Source organism: Salvelinus namaycush, chromosome 28 (genome assembly GCF_016432855.1).
Source record: "Salvelinus namaycush isolate Seneca chromosome 28, SaNama_1.0, whole genome shotgun sequence".
Lineage (NCBI taxonomy): Eukaryota > Metazoa > Chordata > Actinopteri > Salmoniformes > Salmonidae > Salvelinus > Salvelinus namaycush.
This window is the reverse complement of record NC_052334.1, coordinates 44,879,924-44,901,515: the sequence shown is the minus strand read 5'-3', so window position 1 is coordinate 44,901,515 and position 21,592 is coordinate 44,879,924. Positions and strand designations below refer to the sequence as shown.

General features: G+C 41.6%; 1 protein-coding gene across 1 annotated transcript; it reads right to left on the bottom strand.

Annotated features, from left to right (window-relative positions):
• Positions 1 to 882: 882 nt before the first annotated feature.
• Positions 883 to 16,287, bottom strand: LOC120023371 (matrilin-3-like). Its single transcript, XM_038967377.1, is given in 6 exon segments — positions 883 to 929; positions 3,375 to 3,488; positions 13,351 to 13,424; positions 13,426 to 13,471; positions 14,952 to 15,521; positions 16,194 to 16,287. Coding segments are annotated over 6 exon segments (945 nt in total).
• Between the last annotated feature and the right edge of the window lie 5,305 nt (positions 16,288 to 21,592).

Here is a 21,592-nt window from a genome sequence, read left to right as displayed (position 1 = left end):
ACAAGTGGACTCCAATCAAGTTGTAGAAACAGGATGCACCCGAGCTCAATTTCGAGTCTCATAGCAAAGGGTCTGAATACTTATGTAAATAAGCTATTTTTTTTAAAGTTTTTTATTTTTAATACATTTGCAAAAATTTAAAAAAATCTGTTTTCACTTCATCATTATGGGGTATTGGGGTATGGGGTAGATTGCTGAGGATTTTTTTTATTTAATCCATTTCAGAATAAGACTAACGTAACAAAATGTGGAAAAAGTCAAGGGGTCTTCCCGAAGGCACTGTTTTTTGATATACACACACAAACTACACAAAAATGCACACTTCCTTTAACCTCATCAACACAAACCATAAGCCACATGAATATGACAAGCTCATTTTCTTATTTAAATACAAGTTAAGGAATACTCAATAATTATGCATTAACATAAATTACATTTAATGTGTCATGTCTTTCATTTATCTTGCACATGCCACAATAAGGAAACAAATCACTTGTCAGTGATATAGCTTATTGCTTCCTCTACACTTTCATTATAAGTGGAAGATAAAATACATATGGAATTGTTAACTGGAAAGGTGCGACCATGGGGAGCAAATTATTGTGCAAAAAAAATCTACTTTGGTCCTTGTTCTTAACTTAAATGGGATGAAATGGGGGTTATCTGTTGTGAGCAAATGGAACATTACTGGCCAAGTCATTCAATGGTAAACAAAATGTCTTATATGTAAAACACATAGATTGAAGGAGATTATACAGTAGATAACTCCAAAATGGACTGTTGTTAATCATGAAGGTTGCTAAAACAGGAAAACTCTACAGCCATTTTAGATTGAGGTTAACTGGGTGAGCTCTGAATGGTCTCTTTGCAGCATCCTCTCAATCAACGCATTCGTCCAAACTGGGTCACTTTCCTCGATAGATCATCTAGTGGACACAACAGTCAAGGAAACATTTGTTTCTTCAATACATATACACTATATACATATGAGCAATCTTAAACTGTCATAGTTCTTCATTGTCTCGGGAATCGGAAAGAGGAAATTTTTAAATCTTTTTTTTATTTTTATATAGTATTTATTTTGCATTAATTTGAGCTGAAATTTTACATTTACAGGAATTTTATAAGCGAAAAGTTTTGTTTTTGGAATGTCCAAAATACTTTCAATATTATTAATTTCCCTGTTGGCTCTATGTCTGGAAATGCCCTCGTCCGGAGCAAAGGATCCCACTTTCAAACTCTCCAAAAAAAGTGTTTAAAATTCAAAAAATGGCCGAAAATGATTGTATGTTGTTCCTTGCATTAAAGAGTATTTCTCTCAAAACATTGCATCTGGAGGTTTGGTTTACTGCGTCAGATTTGTCTAAAATTAATCAGGAATGAGCAGGGTCAGTTATACCATAAGGACCCTTCACTCGTGTCCTCATTACATGTAGTGGAACAAGACAACTCATAATCTGTAAAGTTCTCCACTTTTGATAGATTTAAACAAACAATATTGGAATCACCACAGTCACAACCATAAATGGTCAACTCCATCTGCCTGATAGATTAAAATAGAATATGAACTTTGTTTCAAATATGTCATTTTTAATTAGGTTTTAGAGTCATAAAGCAACTGAGGAAAAACTAAATTGCTACTGTGTATACCACTTGAATGATTTTTTTCAACTCCGTAAAATATCAACTTGGTCAGATTTTTGTCTAACGTCAACTCTGTCAGAGTCCTGAAAGATCTGATAGAGTGGTTGTTTTTATAGGGGATTTTCCAGTTAATCATTTTTCATATTTTACAAATGTCTGTTTTGAGTCTCAACGTCAAGAGTGAAGAGGCGACTCCTGGATGCTGGCCTTCTAGGCAGAGTTCCTCTGTCCAGTGTCTGTGTTCTTTTGCCCATCTAAATATAAAATTTTTATTGGCCAGTCTGAGATGTGGCTTTTTCTTTGCAACTCTACCTAGAAGGCCAGCGTCCCGGAGTCGCCTCTTCACTGTTGACGTTGAGACTGGTGTTTTGCGGGTACTATTTAATGAAGCTGCCAGTTGAGGATCTGTGAGGCGTCTGTTTCTCAAACTAGACACTCTAATGTACTTCTTCTCTTGCTCAGTTGTGCACCGGGGCCTCCCACTCCTCCTTCTATTCTGGTTAGAGCGAGTTTGCTCCGTTCTGTGAAGGGAGTAGTACACAGCGTTGTACGAGATCTTCAGTTACTTGGCATCCCGGAGGCGACTCCGGGATGCTGGCCTTCTAGGCAGAGTTGCAAAGAAAAAAGATTAAGATGGGCAAAAGAACACAGACACTGGACAGAGGAAAATTGGAAACAAGTGTTATGGACAGACAAATCTACGTTTAAGGTGTTCGGATCACAAAGAAGAACATTCGTGAGACGCAGATTTTTTTTTAAAGATGCTGGAGGAGTGCTTCTTTCAAGCATGGTGGAGGCAATGCTGGAGGAGTTGCATCTTTCAAGCATGGTGGAGGCAATGTGATGGTCTGGGAGTGCTTTGGTGGTGGTAAATTGAGAGATTTGTACAGGGTAAAAGGGATCTGGAAGAAGGAAGGCTGTCACTCCATTTTGCAACGCCATGCCATACCCTGTGGATGGCGCTTATTTGGAGCCAATATCCTCCTACAACAGGACAATGACCCAAAGCACAGCTCCAAACTATGCAAGAACTATTTAGGGAAGAAGCAGTCAGCTGGTATTCTGTCTATAATGGAGTGGCCAGCACAGTCACCGGATCTCAACTCTATTGAGCTGTTGTGGGAGCAGCTTGACCGTAAGGTACGTACAGAAGTGCCCATCAAGCCATTCCAACTTGTGGGAGGTGCTTCAGGAAGCATGGGGTGAAATCTCTTCAGATTACCTCAACAAATTGACAACTAGAATGCCAAAGGTCTGCAATGCTGCGAATGGAGGATTCTTTGATGAAAGCAAAGTTTGAAGGACACAATTATTATTTCAATTAAAAATGATTGTTTATAACCTTGTCAACGTCTTGACTATTCATTTTACAACTCATTTCGTGTATGTTTTTATGGAAAACAAGGACATTTCTAAGTGACTGCAAACTTTTGAACGGATGTGTATATATTTAAAATGTTGTCAATATTGAGACAAATATTGAGATTGTCCCGTCTTTCAAGAATCCCTGAGCTCAAAAACGTGTAAAAGCATGAGATTAGCTATAAAACTGCACATTTTTCTCTCTTTCCCATGGAAGAAAAATAACTCCACTCAGAACTGTGCTACACCACTGGCAGGCATACTGTATGTACAACATTGCAGCTGGTTGTAGTGGCTTTGAGGTCTTGTGAAATTGCTATATAAATAAATACCACCCATTACAAAACAATGGTGAGGTAAAAGGATATGTTTGCTGGTCAGCTCCTGTATGGTGAACTGCATCTTCATCTGGAAGGCAATCTGAGCCTCACACATGCACTCGTTTTCACTCAGCTTATTCCCACTCATCTCGTTCGCATCCTCTAAAAGAGACATCAGTGGCAGAAGTGAATCATGAATAAATTGTACATTTCTATACGGAAATGTACATTAAGCAACTCTAGTTACCATTAAACAAGTTATAGCTAACAAGTTGATAGGCTACTCAGTATTACACAGTAAAGTGTAATAACGTGACACTTTATCCACACCTAGGAATCTATTAGAACCCTGTTCCATATTGGTTACAAGGAAACAAATTGTGGAGTTACAAATTCCTACCAAATATTATAATTACCTGTTACTACGTGGTTTTGGCGCAACTTAATGAAAAGTGTGACAACTAGTTGACTTAATGTGAAGTCAATACTACAAATACAGACATTGCATACAGTCAAGTGGTGTCAAGTACTTAGTCAATGATCAGGTGAAGCTTTTTCGATCATTGAGGGGAAGTCAGTGGTAAATCAATTGGGTTTTGCAAAAGGTTAGCAATCACTTTAAGGCTTTAACCAAGGCAGTGGGCCAGCCATTCATTCAAGCACTTGTTCATCATAACACAAACCCATTGTCCCTCTCCGGCCTCTAGGTCATCAGGCTGCTGATTATCCCGCACACCTGTCACCCTCGTCTTGCGCACCAGCGCCTCATGACACTCACCTGGACTCCATCCCCTCCTTGATTATCTTCCCTATATCTGTCACTCCCCTTGGTTCTTTCCTCAGGTGTTATTGACTCTGTTTTCATGTCAGGGGGTTGCTTGTGTTTCGTGTTCATCGTTTATTTGATTTATTGAAACACTCACTCCCTGAACCTGCTTACCGACTCTCAGCGCACTCGTTACACCCATCTTCTAATAGTTCATATACTTCGATTTCCAAGGTCTCCCCGAAGATTTGAAGCAAACCATAGGTGACGGCATGCCATTTGAGATACCCAGGCATCGGTCCAACAAACGCATGAGGCCAAAAACAAGTCAGACGGCCGAGCTCCTTCGTGTCCTTTTCCTGTGTCTAAATCCTGTTCCGCTAGCAGCTAGCTCATGCTGTACCTCCCTATGCTCATCCATTTCCTTCTTCCTTACTTTGGCGCAACTTGCTCTTTAAGGTGTGAGCTATGGAGTCGATGGTGCCAAAGTTGGCCAAGTGAAAGTAATGCTGGCTGTTGGGCACAGAGGCTATCTCCTGGAGCTCTCTCTCCTCTGTTTTAACAACACCGACTGTGTATATCTCCACACCTGGGGAAAGATAGGAGGACAGGACAAGGTTTTAGACAAACCCAAAACTGAGGTAGGGTAGATGCAGGGTTGGGGAGTAATGGATTACATGTAATGGATTACAAAAAAACGGTAACTGTAATCCATTACGTTACCAGCAAAAAATATTGTAATCCCGACTACAGATACTTTTGAAAAACTAGATGATTATTTCAAGGGTTACTTTTAAATTCTGAAAGGATGTTTGCGAGAAAGAAAAAAAATCGGACACTTCTGTTTTCTCAATTTACATTCAAATCAGCATTGAAAACAGGCGCAAGTTTGTTCCACCTGAGCGAGTCTGACCACAAGTCAGAGACCACTATGATGACACACCAAATGTGTTTGATGGATCCTGGGTAAAGAGCAGGAATAGGCTTTTGTAGGCTACAGTCCAAGCTATATCTTCCAATGGTGCGACTGCTGTCGACATCCAAAGATGATCCTACTGGAATAAACGCTTGAAGGTAAGGATGACAGCAGTGGTGTAGTCTACGGCGATACGGATATCACTTATCATTGATATCTACATAGTGCATCGATGTGATTCACGCTTCTGCGCTCTCATTTAGCTATTTGCGCCTTACGGATTGTGATTGTTGTGGATGGCTGTTCACAAATTTAAATGTGTATTTGAACCCAATAATGGTTCAATTCAAGAAGTTTAAGATGCCTACCAATCATTGTTTTTGAAACCAGTGGACAGCCAGTGAAAAATGTACAGGTATATGTATATGGTTCTCATGGAGTGTGACAGTTGAACAAAGCTCATAAGGCTTTCAATGGATATACATATACCCATCTTGAAGAATCAATGGATATATATATATATAGACGAATCAATGGATATACTGTATATATCTATATATCCATGGATTCTTGGAAGAATATAACTTAGAAATGCCTCATGAGCTTTGTTCAACTTCAACCCAAAATATAAATTAGTTTTTCTCCAATATTTGTAAACATTGTAAATGTAAACAAACACTGTATAGCTTCATAACATGGTTAAAACAATAATTGTAATATTATGGATGGTCAGCCCTTGCATCCATAGCTCTGTCTATTAATCTGAGAGTGGTTACATTTCTACAGGCCCATCCCTCAGCTTTTTACCAAAACATAGGCGGGGCGACAGTTTTGTTATTGTTTCCATCTGTGGATTTGCCCTTTTAAACAGCTGTATATTATCAAGATATCAAAGAACACCAACAAAAAAGGAAACAATAGGCCTACAGCAAATGCAGCACATGGCATTAATTTTTCACGTGTAAAAGCACTTTTCAGTAGTGCTCAAAGCATGCCATTCCATGAGCGCAGCATTTATTTTTCAACTCAAATCAATGAGCCCAATCAGTCGTCCATGACAACAAAATCATAAACAGGAGAGTAGGGCTGTCTAATTAGTCCTTAGTTGAGGTCATGCTCAGGTAAAACAATTTGGTTAATCTATACTTCCATATTTCTAAGTCCTATTCTTGAAGATCAAGGGGTATAACATTTATTGGAATGACTGCAATTCTCATAGACTTTGGTTTTTAATGTGAATATATAATTTAATTGTATTATTACATGTAGTAGAAAGCGATGGGTTTAGAAGAAGCCTACATAACCAACCCATGAAGTAAAATTTTACATCCACTACAGGTCAAAAGTTTTAAAGGGTTTTTCTTTATTTTTACTATTTTCTACATTGTAGAATAATAGTGAAGACATTAAAACTATGAAATAACACATATGGAATCATGTAGTAACCAAAAAATCGAAATATATTTTATATTTGAGATTCTTCAAAGTAGCCACCCTTTGCCTTGATGACAGCTTTGCACATTCTTGGCATTCTCTCAACCAGCTTCACCTGGAATGGTTTTCAACAGTTTTAACTTCTCTAGGATATGTGGGACGCTAACGTCCCACTTGGCCAAAAGCCAGTAAAAATGCAGAGCGCCAAATTTCAATATATTACTATAAAAATCAAACTTTCATAATCACACATGAAAGACACCAAATTAAAGCTACACATGTTGTGAATCCAGCCAACATGTCTGATTTCAAAAAGGATTTACGGCAAAAGCACACCAAACGATTATGTTAGGTCAGTACATAGCCACAGAAAAAAACAGCCATTTTTCCAGCCAAAGAGAGGAGTAACAAAAAGCAGAAATAGAGATAAAATGTTACACAATACATGTATGTTTTCTTCGGTAAAGTTCATATTTATATCCAAAAAAAGCCAGAGAAAATGCAGAGTGACAAATTCAAATGAATTACTATGAAAATTACTATAAAAATCAAACTTTCATTAAATCACACATGAAAGTTATCAAATTAAAGCTACACTGGTTGTGAATCCAGCCAACATGTCAGAATTCAAATAGGCTTTTCAGCTAAAGCAAACAATGCTACTGTATTATCTGAGGATAGCACAATAGTATACAAAGACAGAGAAGCATATTTCAACCCTGCAGGCGTGACACAAAACTCAGAAATAAAAATATAATTCATTGCCTTACCTTTGACAAGCTTCTGTTGTTGGCACTCCAATATGTCCCATAAACATCACAAATGGTCCTTTTGTTCGATTAATACCGTCGATATATATCCAAAATGTCCATTTATTTGGCGCGTTTGATCCAGAAAAACACCGCTTCCAAATTGCTCAAACGTGACTACAAAATATCTCAAAGGTTACCTGTAAACTTTGCCAAAAAATGTCAAACTACTTTTGTAATACAACTTTAGGTATTTTTTAACGTTAATAATTGATAAAATTGAAGACGGGATGATCTGTGTTCAATACAGGATTAAAACCAACTATAGACAGTTTTCTGGTCACGCGCTTCTATCTAACAGGATACTTAATGTGACTCTCGTTCAAGATGGCCGTACTTCTTTATTACACAAAGGAATAACCTCAACCAATTTCCCAAGACTGTTGACATCCAGTGGAAGCGGTAGGAACTGCAAGCAGGTCCCTTAGAAATCTGGTTTCCCAATGAAATATCTTCGAAAAGAGTGACATCAAAAAAAAAATCTGAATTGTTTGTCCTCGGGGTTTCGCCTGCTAAATAAGTTCTGTTAAACTCACAGACATGATTCAAACAGTTTTAGAAACTTCAGAGTGTTTTCTATCCAAATCTACTAACAATATGCATATCTTATCTTCTGGGGATGAGTGGCTGGCAGTTGAATTTGGGTATGCTTTTCATCCAAACGTGAAAATGCTGCCCCCTATCTTAGAGAAGTTAAGGGAGCTCCTACATATACTGAGCACTTGTTGGCTGCTTTTCCTTCACTATGTGGTCCGACTCATCACAACCACCGACAATCATCAACATCTCACAAAGACAAGGGGGTTGGAACTAAAAATCTCAAATTTGGACTCCAAACCAAAGGTCAAATTTCCCCCGTCAAATGTCCATTGCTCATGTTTCTTGGCCAAAGCATGTCTATTCTTATTATTGGTGTCCATAAGTAGTATTTTCTTTACAGCAATTCAACCATGAAGTCCTGATTCACACAGTCTCTGTGTTAACTCTGTGAAGCATTTATTTGGGCTGCAATTTCTGAGGATGGTAACTCGAATGATCTTATCCTCTGCAGCAGAGGTTACTCTGGGTCTTCCATTCCTGTGGCGGTCCTCATGAGAGGTAGTTTCATCATAGCACTTGATGGTTTTTGCGACTGCACTTGAAGAAACTTTCAAAGTTCTTGACATTTTCCATTTTGGCTGACCTTCATGTAATGATGGACTGTCGTTTCTCTTTGCTTATTTGAGCTGTTCTCGCCATAATATGGACTTGGTCTGTTACCAAATAGGGCTGTCTTCTGTATACCCCCATACCTTGTCACAACACAACTGATTGGCTCAAACGCACGAAGAAAATAAATTCCACAAAACTTTTGAGGCAGCACACCTGTTAATTGAATTGCATTCCAGGTGACTACCTCATGAAGCTGATTGAGAGAATGCCAAGAGTGTGCTAAGCTGTCATCAAGGCAAAGGGTGGCTTTTTGAAGAATCTCAAATATAAAAAATATTTTGATTTGGTTAACACTTTTTTGGTTACTACAGGACTCCATATGTGCTATTTCATAGATTTGATGTCTTCACTATTATTCTACAATGTAGAAAATAGTAAAACATAAAGAAAAACCCTTGAATGAGTAAGTGTTCTAAAACTTTTGACCGGTAGTGTATGGCCAGCTATGTAAACTTTAACATTGATTTATCTTGCAATATATGTTGTTCAATTGGTAACATACATTTTTTTATTCTTTAGATGGCTCTTAAGGTTAAAGTAATCTTACGTTACTGAGTTTGGGAAATTCAAAAGTTACGTTACTGATTACAATTTTGGACGGGTAACTACTAACTGTAACGGATTGTGGACTACAGGAAAAAGAGAACCGAGCACTTCCACATTCTCATCGACGGGGCTGCAGTAGAGCAGGTTGAGAGCTTCAAGTTCCTTGGCGTCCACATCACCAACAAACTAACATGGTCCAAGCACACCAAGACAGTCGTGAAGAGGGCACGACAAAACCTATTCCCCCTCAGGAGACTGAAAAGATTTGGCATGGGTCCTCAGATCCTCAAAAGGTTCTAGAGCTGCACCATCGAGAGTATTCTGACTGGTTGCAAGACTGCCTGGTATGGCAACTGCTCGGCTTCCGACCGCAAGGCACTACAGAGGGTAGTGCCAACAGCCCAGTACATCACTGGGGCCAAGCTTCCTGCCATGCAGGACCTCTATACCAGGCGGTGTCAGAGGAAGGCCCTAAAAGTTGTCAAAGACTCCAGCCACCCTAGTCACAGACTGTTCTCTCTACTACCACACGGCAACCGGTACCGGAGCGTCAAGGCTAGGTCCAAGAGGCTTCAAAACAGCTTCTACCTCCAAGCCATAAGACTCCTGAACATCTAATCAAATGGTTACCCAGACTATTTGCACTGCCCCCCCCCCCCCTCTCCCCCTCTTTTACACCACTACTACTCTCTGTTGTTATCATCTATGCATAGTTACTTTAATAACTCCACCTACATGTACATATTACCTCAACTAACCGGTGCCCCCGCATATTGACTCTGTACCGGTACCCCACTGTATATAGTCTCACTATTGTTATTTTACTGCTGCTCTTTAATTACTTTTATTTATTTTTCTTATCCATATTTTTTAAACTGTATTGTTGGTTAGGCCTCGTACAGTGGCTTGCGAAAGTATTCAACCCCCTTGGCATTTTTCCTATTTTCTTGCCTTACAACCTGGAATTAAAATTGATTTTTGGATCATTTGATTTACACAACATGCCTACCACTTTGAAGATGCAAAATATGTTTTATTGTGAAACAAACAAGAATTAAGACAAATAAACCAAACTTGAGCATGCATAACTATTCACCCAAACAAAGTCAATACTTTATAGAGCCACCTTTTGCAGCAATTACAGCTGCAAGTCTCTTGGGGTATATCTCCATAAGCTTGGCACATCTAGCCATTGGGATTTTTGCCCATTCTTCAAGGCAAAACTGCTCCAGCTCATTCAAGTTAGATGGGTTCCGATGGTGCACAGCAATCTTTAAGTCATACCACAAATTCTCAATTGAATTGAGGTCTGGGCTTTGACTAGGCCATTCCAAGACATTTAAATGTTTCCTCTCAAACCACTCGAGTGTTGCTTTAGCAGTATGCTTAGGGTCATTGTCCTGCTGGAAGGTGAACCTCCGTCCCAGTCTCAAATCTCTGGAAGACTGAAACAGGTTTCCCTCAAGAATTTCCCTGTATTTAGCGTCATCCATCATTCCTTCTGACCAGTTTCCCAGTCCCTGCCAAAGAAAAACATCCTCACAGCATAATGCTGCCACCACCATGCTTCACTGTGGGGATGGTGTTCTCCAGGTGATGAGCGGTGTTGGGTTTGCGCCAGACATAGCATTTTCCTTGATGGCCAAAAAGCAAAATTTTTGTCTCATCTGACCAGAGTACCTTCTTCCATATGTTTGGTTTTCGCCAAAAAGCATGTGGGAGACTCCCCAAATGTGTTTGCTTATTTTTTTCTTCAAGCAATGGCTTTTTTCTGGTCACTCTAACGTAAAGCCCAGCTCTGTGGAGTGTACGGCTTAAATTGTTCCTATGGACAGATACTACAATCTCAGCTGTGGAGCTTTTGAGCTCCTTCAGGGTTATCTTTGGTCTCTTCGTTGCCTCTCTGATTAATGCCCTCCTTGCCTGGTCCGTGAGTTTTGGTGGGCGGCCCTCTCTTGGCAGGTTTGTTGTTGTGCCATATTCTTTCCATTTTTAACAATGAATTTAATGGTGCTCCGTGGGATGTTCAAAGTTTCTGATCTTTTTTTATAACCCAACCCTGATCTGTACTTCTCCACAACTTTGTCCCTGACCTGTTTGGAGAGCTCCTTGGTCTTCATGGTGCTGCTTGCTTGGTGGTGCCCCTTGCTTAGTGGGTTGCGGACTCTGGGGCCTTTCAGAACAGGTGTATATATACTCAGATCATGTGACACTTAGATTGCACACAGGTGGACTTTATTATGTGACTTCTGAAGGTAATTGGTTGCACCAGATCTTATTTCAGGGCTTCATAGCAAAGGGGGTGAATACATATGCATGTACCATTTTTTTGAATTTAGACTATTTTGTGTATGTCCATTACATAAAATCCAAATAAAAATCCATTTAAATTACAGGTTGTCATGCAACAAAATAGGAAACACGCCAAGGGGGAATAATACATTTGCAAGGCACTGTAAGTAAGCATTTTACTGTAAGGTCTACTACACCTGTTGTATTCGGTGCATGTGACTAATACAATTTGATTTGATTGCATTTAGAAAGTAACCTACCCAACCCTGGGTAGATGATACATGGGATGGGACGTCTAAGGATTACAGAGCTATGGAATGAGGAAACATGCATTCATATAAAACACTCGAGTGAGGGGGACAACTGCCTTTACATTTGGAGGGGAAGATATCTGGAGTCATTTTAGAGTTTTACAACTTCTGAAATGTTACACTCAAAATGGTGTCAGGACCTCATGAGTGGCGCAGCGGTCTAAGGCACTGCAGTGCTTGAGGCGTAACTACAGATCCGGGTTCGATCCCGGGCTGTGTCACAACCGGTCGTGACCGGGAGACGCATGAGGCGACGCACAATTGGCCCAGCATCGTCCGGGTTAGGGGAGGGTTTGGCCATCGTGCTCTAGCGACTCCTGTGGCGGGCCGGGTGCATGCACGCTGACACGGTCGCCAGTTGTACGGTGTTTCCTCTGACACATTGGTGCGGCTGGCTTCCGGGTTAAGCGGGCACTGTATCAAGAAGTGGTGTGGCTTGGCAGGGTCATGTTTCGGAGGACACATACATTATACTGTGTAAGAAAAAGGGGCCTTTGAGGTTCCTGGCGTGCTCAGAGATGTCGTCTTTCGACTGTCCCGAGGCACGTTGGCTGACTTTGGCCTGGCGCCCTCTCCCTCGGTGAAGCTCCTATCCAACAGGTGGTGCAGGGCCAGACCGGTCATGGAGCCCTTGGCTGAACACCTCTCACCGCCTCCTTCAAAGCTTTGTCAGTCCGGTGCTGGTTTAAGGTGAACTCGGTCCGGACTTGGCTGCAGTACTGGATCAGGCCGACCTGTACAGCGCCAGGGCCGACTTGGAGCAAGTCCACCAGATGCACCACGAAACGCTTTACCAGCTTAAAGTTGTCAGGGTGGATGCTCTTGGAGCTGTTGATGAGCAAGATCAGGTCGAGTTCCGGCCCTGCAGCCCGAGCTACTCTACAGCTCCATGGGTGCGAATGCTAAAGAAGCCACGCCGACACGTCACAACAAACTCAGCATGTATTAGCCGTAGAGTGAAGTGGGGACCTTAGCTAGCAAATCTGGCATAACCGCATTGGATAGTGGCATGCAGTGCTTGACTTCGGCAGGAAAACACAGAAACTGAGTTCCATGCACATCAAATGTTCTACTGCATGAGTTCCTGTACCTCTTGTAGAATATTGGCTTAAAAATATTGCGATGTTCCGGCACCTAAATATAAAACAGTACCAGCACCCAAAATGAGCACCGGCACATATTTCAATCTACTTCATGCACTGGGCATGCATATCATAACAGCAGCGTTTAGGTTTTCTAGCCCATGAATTCTGGAATAAAGGGCCACCAACCGTTCAAACCTGATCCATTATGGTATTGCAAAGAACCTGCTGCCAAGTGTAAACATAAGACAAAATCTTACACATTAATTCTTTGCCCTTTCCTTTCTCTATTTCACAATTAATACAGCAGAAACTTTCACTACACAAAAAAAAACATTTGGGTAACACTTTATTTCAATAGTACCTACATAAGGAATTCATAATGCATTCATAGCTCATACATAACACATTCATAAACAGTACATAAGCATTTCATAATATACTTATGGCAACAATCGCAAGTTGAAATCTGCAATATAAGCAATATTCCTGTGACATAACAGAACAATCTACCTGTGGCTGTTGGCATGAGCATTTATTCAATGATTGCTTGTGAAAGGGTTATTCATGGGTATGAATGTGTTACGAAGTCCTTATGTAGGTACCTGTCAAACAAAGTGATACCCACATTCCCGATAAAGGCTTGTGGTCCTTACGTGTACGTGTTTGCTTGTCAGCATTCAGTGTATAGCCATCTCGACACTTGCAGGTGTACGAGTTGTTGTTCTTGACACCCGTGGTTGCAGTCGTGGTTGCACACGTGGTTGCAGTCCACACCTGTAAACAAACATCCTCACAGCTGATTGGCTTAGTCTGACAAAATCATCAACGTGAACAGGAATAATCCGTTTTGGAATCATGCAAATGAGCAATTACTTTCTAATCGGTCAGTTAGGGGTTATCATACGGCATCTAATCAAAGATTGCTGTTACACATTAAATGTTGACATAATTATTATTCTATGATTTGCGTACCTAACACATGAATCAATGTTTTTTGGGTACAGGTGCACAACACCATCACAACATCTGCTGGTTTCCATTCTTGATTTTTAACCAACAACTAGTTTCGACCTGAGAAACCAGATATGTGTACTTCCTGGGTGATCAATAACATGAGTTGATCAAGTAGGTGTCAAGGAAGACACACAAATCAGCTGGACTTTGGCCCTGAAGGGATTGTACACCCATGTTATAGGAGGACATAACATGACTTTGCCGGTCGATCTCCAAAAGTCAGTCAATCCGGAACATTTCAAGAACTTTGAACGTTTCTTCTAGTGCCGTCGCAAAACCATCTAGCGCTATGATGAAACTGGCTCTTATGAGGACCGCCACAGGAATGGAAGACCCAGAGTTACCTCTGCTGCAGAGGATACGTTCATTAGAGTTACCAGCCTCAGAAATTGCAGCCCAAATAAATGCTTCACAAGAGTTCAAGTAACAGACACATCTCAACATCGACTATTCAGAGGAGACTGCTTGAATCAGGCCTTCATGGTCAAATTGCTGAAAATAAATCACTACTAAAGGACACCAATAAAAAGAAGGGACTTGCTTGGGCCAATAAATCTGTCCTTTGGTCTGATGAGTCCAAATTGGAGATTTTTGGTTCCAAACGCAGTGTCTTTGTGAGACGTGGTGTAGGTGAACCGATGATCTATTCATGTGTGGTTCCCACCGTGAAGCATGGAGGAGGATGGTTTTTGCGACTGCACTTGAAGAAACTTTCAAAGTTCTTGAAATGTTCCGGATTGACTGACCTTCATGTCTTAAAATAATGATGGACTTGGTCTTTTACCAAATAGGGCTATCTTCTGTATACCACTCCTACCATGTCATAACAACTGATTGGCTTAAACGCATTAAGAAAGACAATCCACAAATTAACTTTTAACAAGGCACACCTGTTATTTTAAATGCATTCTGTGTGACTACCTCATGAAGCTGGTTGAGAGAATGCCAAGAATGTGCAAATCTGTCATAAAACAAATGGTTACTACATGATTCCATATGTGTTACTTCATAGTTTTGATGTCTTCACTATTATTCTACAGTGTAGAAAATAGTAAAAATTAAGAAAAACACTGGAATGAGTAGGTGTGGCCAAACTTTTGACCGGAACTGTATGTGTAGTGTAATTATTGTTTATTGATGTTTTCATGCAGGGTTCATCTGCAAAAGAAACCATGGTCTCAGCATGACTCCCTGCTTAAATACCGATGAAATAAATACAAAAATTGCCTCACTCTCTTACCACACAGGGTTTCCCTGAACTTGGATGTGAGCTTCTCAATGACGCCATAGGTCTCCACGTAAAACACGTGTTCATCCAGGGGCAGACTGGCCATGAGACGCAGGGACTTCATGTCCGCCCTGTCCACCCCCACTGCGTAGATCTCGATGCCCGCCGCCCTCGCTGCCGCGGCCACCTCCTCCACCGTGTCCTGGGGACGTCCATCGGTTACGATGATGGCCACCTTGGCAATGTTCTTGTTAGCTAGCCGGGAGCCTGACTCCTCAGTGAAGGTCTCCTCCATGGCCGTCTTGATAGCCAGGCCAGTCATTGTACCAGCAGCTAGAGATTTGATGCGGCCCAGCGCTGCCTTCAGGCCTGCCTTGTCGAAGTGCGTCTTGAGAAGGAACTCGATCTTCACCGTGCTAGCGTAGTTCACGACGGCCACCCGCGTGGCATCCGAGCCAACGTCGAGGGTGTCGACCATGTCAGCCAGGAAGATTTTGACCTTCTCAAATTCTGCGGGGCGCACACTACGTGAACTGTCGATAATGAACACCAGGTCTAGGGGCCGACTTATGCAGTGGGTTCCTGCAAGGGAAAATTGAGACATTTGTTTTTACCACCGAGGGTGGAATGGTTTGCTCTACACACTTTGACAGAGAACTGCTAATCAGAGTTCCTCTGTCACATCTACTGTATCAAACACATTCAGGCTTCACATTCAGGTCTGGAGTTGCTGAGGGTTTTAGGAAGTCAGCTTGATATGTTTTACTGGTGAGTTTACTAGGTGCTACTATTTCAGATAGATTGCATGGGAGCGTTAGTTTTAAGCAGGCAACCATTTATGCTTCAGTACACACAGCAATGATACTACAAACAGAAGTAAAAAGAACAGTTTTAAAAAGTCTGAAGAAAAAGTGGATGAAAGCTTAATGAGAGAAGTTTCTGAACATTTCCGAGGAAAGTAAACATGGACACCAAACCAATTTCAATGTAATACAGTAAACCAAATAGAAGGTTCATGTTTACTTCTCTCAAGATTCACCTGCAGAGGAGGAAAAAACTACAGAATAGTGACTTATATGACAGCACCTGCTCAATCCTAGGACAAAGAGATTGTAAAAGGAAGGGAAAAAAACACAAAAACACCAACAGAAGAGGGGGGGGGGGGTTCCGATTCAAATTTATACCCAGAAACCAATCAGTCCTTGAGGGATTCAATCAAAAGGAGGTTTTTGTTTTTTGCCTAAAGTCTTCTACCTGTGTCAGCACTGATGATAGGAGTGGTGGTGCCGCTTGGGGTACTGACCGGCTGTTCAAGTGGACGGGGTGGTGCTGTGGGCCGGAGGTACATGACTGGCCATTTCCCGGGTGGCTGGTGATAGTAGTCATAGCCATTAAACCTGTAATTATTGCTATGTGCTTTGGGCCACAATGACAGAGGAAGAGGGAGAAGTAGTAGAGCAATGGTTATTTTGTTTGACTCAAGCGCAATGAGATGCCTATGACTTAAATGGGGTGCTGATGTGAAGTACATTAGCTTGCTGTTATTAGCCTTAAGCATCAGTGAGAGTCTGTCTGCTAGCAATTGAGACTATTAACCATCAGCATTTGTTTATGCTTATTGCAGCTACGAAGCTACCAACATACAGTCGGTTGTTTCTCAATTTCACACGACGTAAAGTGTTCTGAACTCCTGGAAAAGTGCTCCATAAATCCATTATTGTATGGAAATAATAGCCATAACGTTTAATATAGCCTAGCCCAAAGGTTTGAGTACACATTGACACCAGGCCTTCCTTTGGTATGCTATTTGGTTAACATTTTCCAGCTAACGAATTTCAAAATGTATGCAATTGTATGACAAGATAAGAAAGTATATTTACAGTAAAAAATGTATATCTGCCTTTATTCTGTAATAACCGAGGACTGGCCAATACCCGCTTAAATTTCAGAACTATTATAATACATTGACGCCAATGCCAAATTATCTCAAATGTAAAGTAATGAAGAGCAATAAAACTTAAAGGAGAATAACTGTGCGTACTATTACAAAATAGCCTACATTGTACGAAAATTAACCAACCTCCCAAATCAATCGTTTTTTGATTCTGAGACAACTGAGCTGGTTGCTGAACATTCCCAATTTGTTGCTGTCCTTGTGTAGCAATCTGAAATGGTTGTTGCTTTTGAATGCTCCGCTGAAATGTTTGCGGTGGCACGATAGGGTTGTCTGCGTGATGCGGCCGAGGATGGTATCCTCCATGAAGTCGGTATGTTCCTTGGACCTCCATAGCAAGCAACGACATGCAACAGACGAGTCCTCCGATTAACAATGTCATCCTGTGGCAGTTGGTTATTTTAGGTAAGCTACGTCTCAAGAAGCAATTCAGAATAGTAAACCATGAATACAAACATTTGCTCTCTGGGGGCATATTTAACCATCACCAGGCTAAACGCGTGGGAGAAGGTCGTCCAATCCAGAAGTGGGAAGAAAGCATGACACAAGTTTTGGGTTGGTTTGTGCGACCCGAACAGTGGCTATGGAAGGCAAACTATGTGATGTTGTTCTGGAGGAAAAAAGGGACATCATTTTGTTTTAATTGTTCATGCAAAGTGCGACCTCTAGCGTCACATACAAGCACATGCAAGCTTATTGGTGTGATCAGTTTTATTCTCAATTTGATATGAATACATTCTTGATATGAAGAGAAAAAAAAATCTAAAACACATCTAACACAACTACATTTGATGAGGCCTATATCATTAATATTTGTTTAGTTTAGATTATTAGTTTGTTGGAGTTTCAGTATACAGGTTCCTAAAAGAGTTGTCATTAGAAACTCAATTACTTTGATGTTACAAAAAAAGCATCCAGTGTTAATGTTAATAGTAATAGATACCGAGTTTTTTAGTATTTTTTATCAAAGACATTTATAGCATTTCGAAATTGTCTTATTTATAAAGCTTACATGTATATCATTAGTGAAAATATAAACAAATATAAACAAACTCTTGTGCACAAAAATAAGCAATAGAAGCCACTGGAATTTGGTTAAATAAATTGGAAATAAATTGTAATATCAGTACATACTGTATTGCAAAGCTAGGGAGACATAATATATGTATTCTGGACAAAATAGTACCTATGTAATGCTTGGGTTCATGTTAAGACAACCCTGTTGTTTTCCATAATGCATTTTGTTTTACGCAAAGTTCCATGCTTCCAATCACTATAACTGGTGACCGATTATTTACGTACTCACAATAGCAATGCTCTGTTTGTAGTGTTTTCAGATGTTTGTGATGGCATTCTTGTCATTGATAATTGATCCCTCAGGTCAAAGGTGAAGCCCACGAAGATCTGGAGAAGGCTGGCCAGGATGCAGGAGATGCAGAGAGTGAAGGCCATGCCAAAGAGAGGGAGACTGACCTGGCAGGTGGTCTACTTTGGCTGCCCCAAGAAAAACTGATAAAGCAAAAGCATGCCAGCAGGGGCAGCATTTCCAGGAAGCAGAAGTAGCCTCTGTCCACGGCAAACAAAATGGCCACCAGAAGGGACAATCCCCAAGGCTTTAAATGAGACTAGAACAATGGTGAAACCGTCAGTCCACCCCAGGTACTCTGTGATTTTCACTCTGGATTCACTCAACCGGTTCGCACATTTGGGACTATTCAATTGGTTCCATTGTGACAGACAAGCTCAATCATTGCAGTATTTGCGCCGATGCAGGTCTGATCTGTGTTCATAAAGGAAGGAGTGTCTGTCAGATGCATTATAAGGCAATACAATGTGGACCAACTGGTTCCTACAGTGATGAGGTGTATCAGTGAAACACTTTGTACCTCGACTCTCCCTTCAGTGGATAGAACAAGATATGAGGTTTGGCAGAGCCTATTGTCCTGTTTTAGCACGTATTTGCATATTTCCCATAGGGAATGCATAATCTCTGAAGTTAACTTGGATGATTATCCTTCTAAAAGACATAAATTAAGTTGATGTCGTGTACGTATGTGTGTGTGTGTGTGTGTGTGTGTGTGCGTGCGCGGCGCGTGCGTGTGTCGGCGTGCGAGTATGGGAGAGTTGCTGTTGCGTGTGTGTGTGTTTGTGCGCCGGGTTTGCGTGTGAGAGTTTTGCTGGTGTGTGTGGGTGGGTGTATGGAACACCAAAGTAATAGATCAATGTGTTAAATTTAATTTGTCAGTAACTGTCTGAATGGAGGAGTGAAGGTAGGTAAAGAAATGCTAGATCACGTGTCAAACTCAATGCCCGCAGGCTGGATCCAGCCCGTGACATATTTCTATCTGGCCAGCGCAATGATTTGGGTTGTCAATACATTTTGGCCCACTGCCATACCGCCTACTACATGCTGTACTAAAAGTCCAAGCAAACACTGCCAATGTTCCCAGAACAGGCAAAATGTTCACTTCTGTTCTCAGAACGTTTTTTTTTAAAGTATGTTTTACTGGTCAGGAAACATATGGCTTTGTTCCCAGAACCAACGGGAAACCAAAAAGGTATGTTCCCACAACTTCCAAGGAACCAAATGTGCTAGCTGGGCCCCTCCTGCAGCATTTGTTTGTGATAGCGGCAGGCAAAAAGGCTTGGTTTGCAATTTGTTCAGAAGGGGGTTACAGGCTCAGGTATAACATTCAAAGTCATATTAATTCAGATATATTCAGTTATCATATTCGCATTTCATATTTTCACATATATTTATTGCACCTGTGGGCTGCTACTAGAAAGAAGAAAAAAATAAACATTTAGAAAAATGCATACAAATATGAAGAACAGTATCAACAGTTTTGTCATATTTTGTATGCAAGGAATAGAAACTAACAAAGCTCATCGGCTGACAACATGGTAACGACTGGACCGGAAACGACTACGGGTAATGAGAGCACAGCACAGCACAAGAGAACACCACAGCAACTGTCACAAGTTCCGCTGCAACAGCGGGCCACAAACAGATGCAGGTATGTGTCTGTGGTTGGAGGAAAGTTACATCACACCATGGGTTGAGGATCCACCAGGGGAAGAAGGGGTGTTTGGGTAAAGAGAGACAGAGGCCTCGCATTGATCACTTTCTGCGAAAGCGATCAAATCAGTCGAATGAAGCACAGCAACTGGACGCAAACCATAGTTTGCAGTGCATCAGTACCACTGTCATGGAGGACGTTAACTCAAGCACCGAAGTAACAACTGAGGTGGAACCAACAACAGGAGTGGAACTCACCCAGCCTCCCAGACCTGCAGTCGAGAGGAGACTACCAGGGCACAGACCGTATGTGAAGTGGCCTGGCGCCAGTGACAAGAAGTTGTGGGAAGCAGTGAATACTGACCTTACCTTGACCCTCGAGAAACTTCGAGGCACAGTGGAGAAGAAGTTGGAGAGGATGGGGGACATCATCTATGAGTACGGGGCAGAAAGCTTTGGAGTGCAAGAGGCAAAAGGCGGGAGAAAGGTTCCAACCCGACCAGTTTCCAGGAGGCAACAAGAAATCAAGCGCCTCGTTCAAGAAAGGAGACAGCTTAAGAAACAGTGGAAGAAGGCCTCGGAAGTGGAAAAGGAGGGCATAGAGGCACTTCAGGCTGACATTAAAACCCGGTTGGCATCCCTCCGTAGAGCAGAGAACCTACGGAAACGCAGAAGGAAGAAAGAACAAACTAGAACTCGATTCTATAAAGATCCCTTCAAGTTCCTTAAAAGTCTCTTCACGAAGGAAAAAAGTGGAGCTCTAAAAACAACAAAGAAAGACCTAGAGGAGCACCTGATAACAACAAACTTTGACTCAAAGCGACATGAACATCTGGCCATCCCATCAGATATCCCACCCATTGAACCCCCGGAACATCATATTGAGACCAGCCCTCCGACATGGAAAGAGGTGGAAAACACAGTTTTCACAGAGTCCCGTACAAAGTGTATAAGAACGCACCAGACGTCCTGAGGTTCCTCTGGAGGCTTATGAGAACAGCTTGGCAAAAGAAGATAATATCCAAAGTGTGGCGTAGGGCAGGTGGGGTCCTTATCCCTAAGGAGAAGGATGCAGTGAACATCAGCCAATTCCGCCCAATCTCCTTACTGAATGTCGAGGGTAAAATCTTCTTTAGGGTCATTGCCCAGAGGATGGCCGAGTACCTGCAAAGGAATGCGTACGTCGATACATCTGTACAGAAGGCAGGAATATCAGGGTTCTCTGGCTGCTTGGAACATTCCAGCATGATCTGGCACCAGATCCAAATGGCCAAGGTGGAGAAAAGGGACCTCCATGTAGTCTTCCTCGACCTCGTCAAATGCATTTGGCTCTGTGCCCCATGAACTCCTGTGGTCTGCCTTCAGATTTTTCCACATACCGGACACCATCACAACCCTGGTGAAGTCGTACTTCCAGGATCTGCAGTTCTGCTTCACCACCTCATGGCAGTGCCTGAATGTAGGTATAATGGCGGAATGTACCATTTCTCCATTGGCATTCATAATGGCAATGGAGGTTATCATCAGATCCTCAAAATGGGTTGCTGGTGGACAGCGAGTCGACTCTGGTTTCCGCCTCCCTCCACTCAGAGCCTACATGGACGACATTACAACATTGACCACCACTGTCCCATGCACCAGGAGACTGCTCAGAAAACTCAAGGAGAACATCAGCTGGGC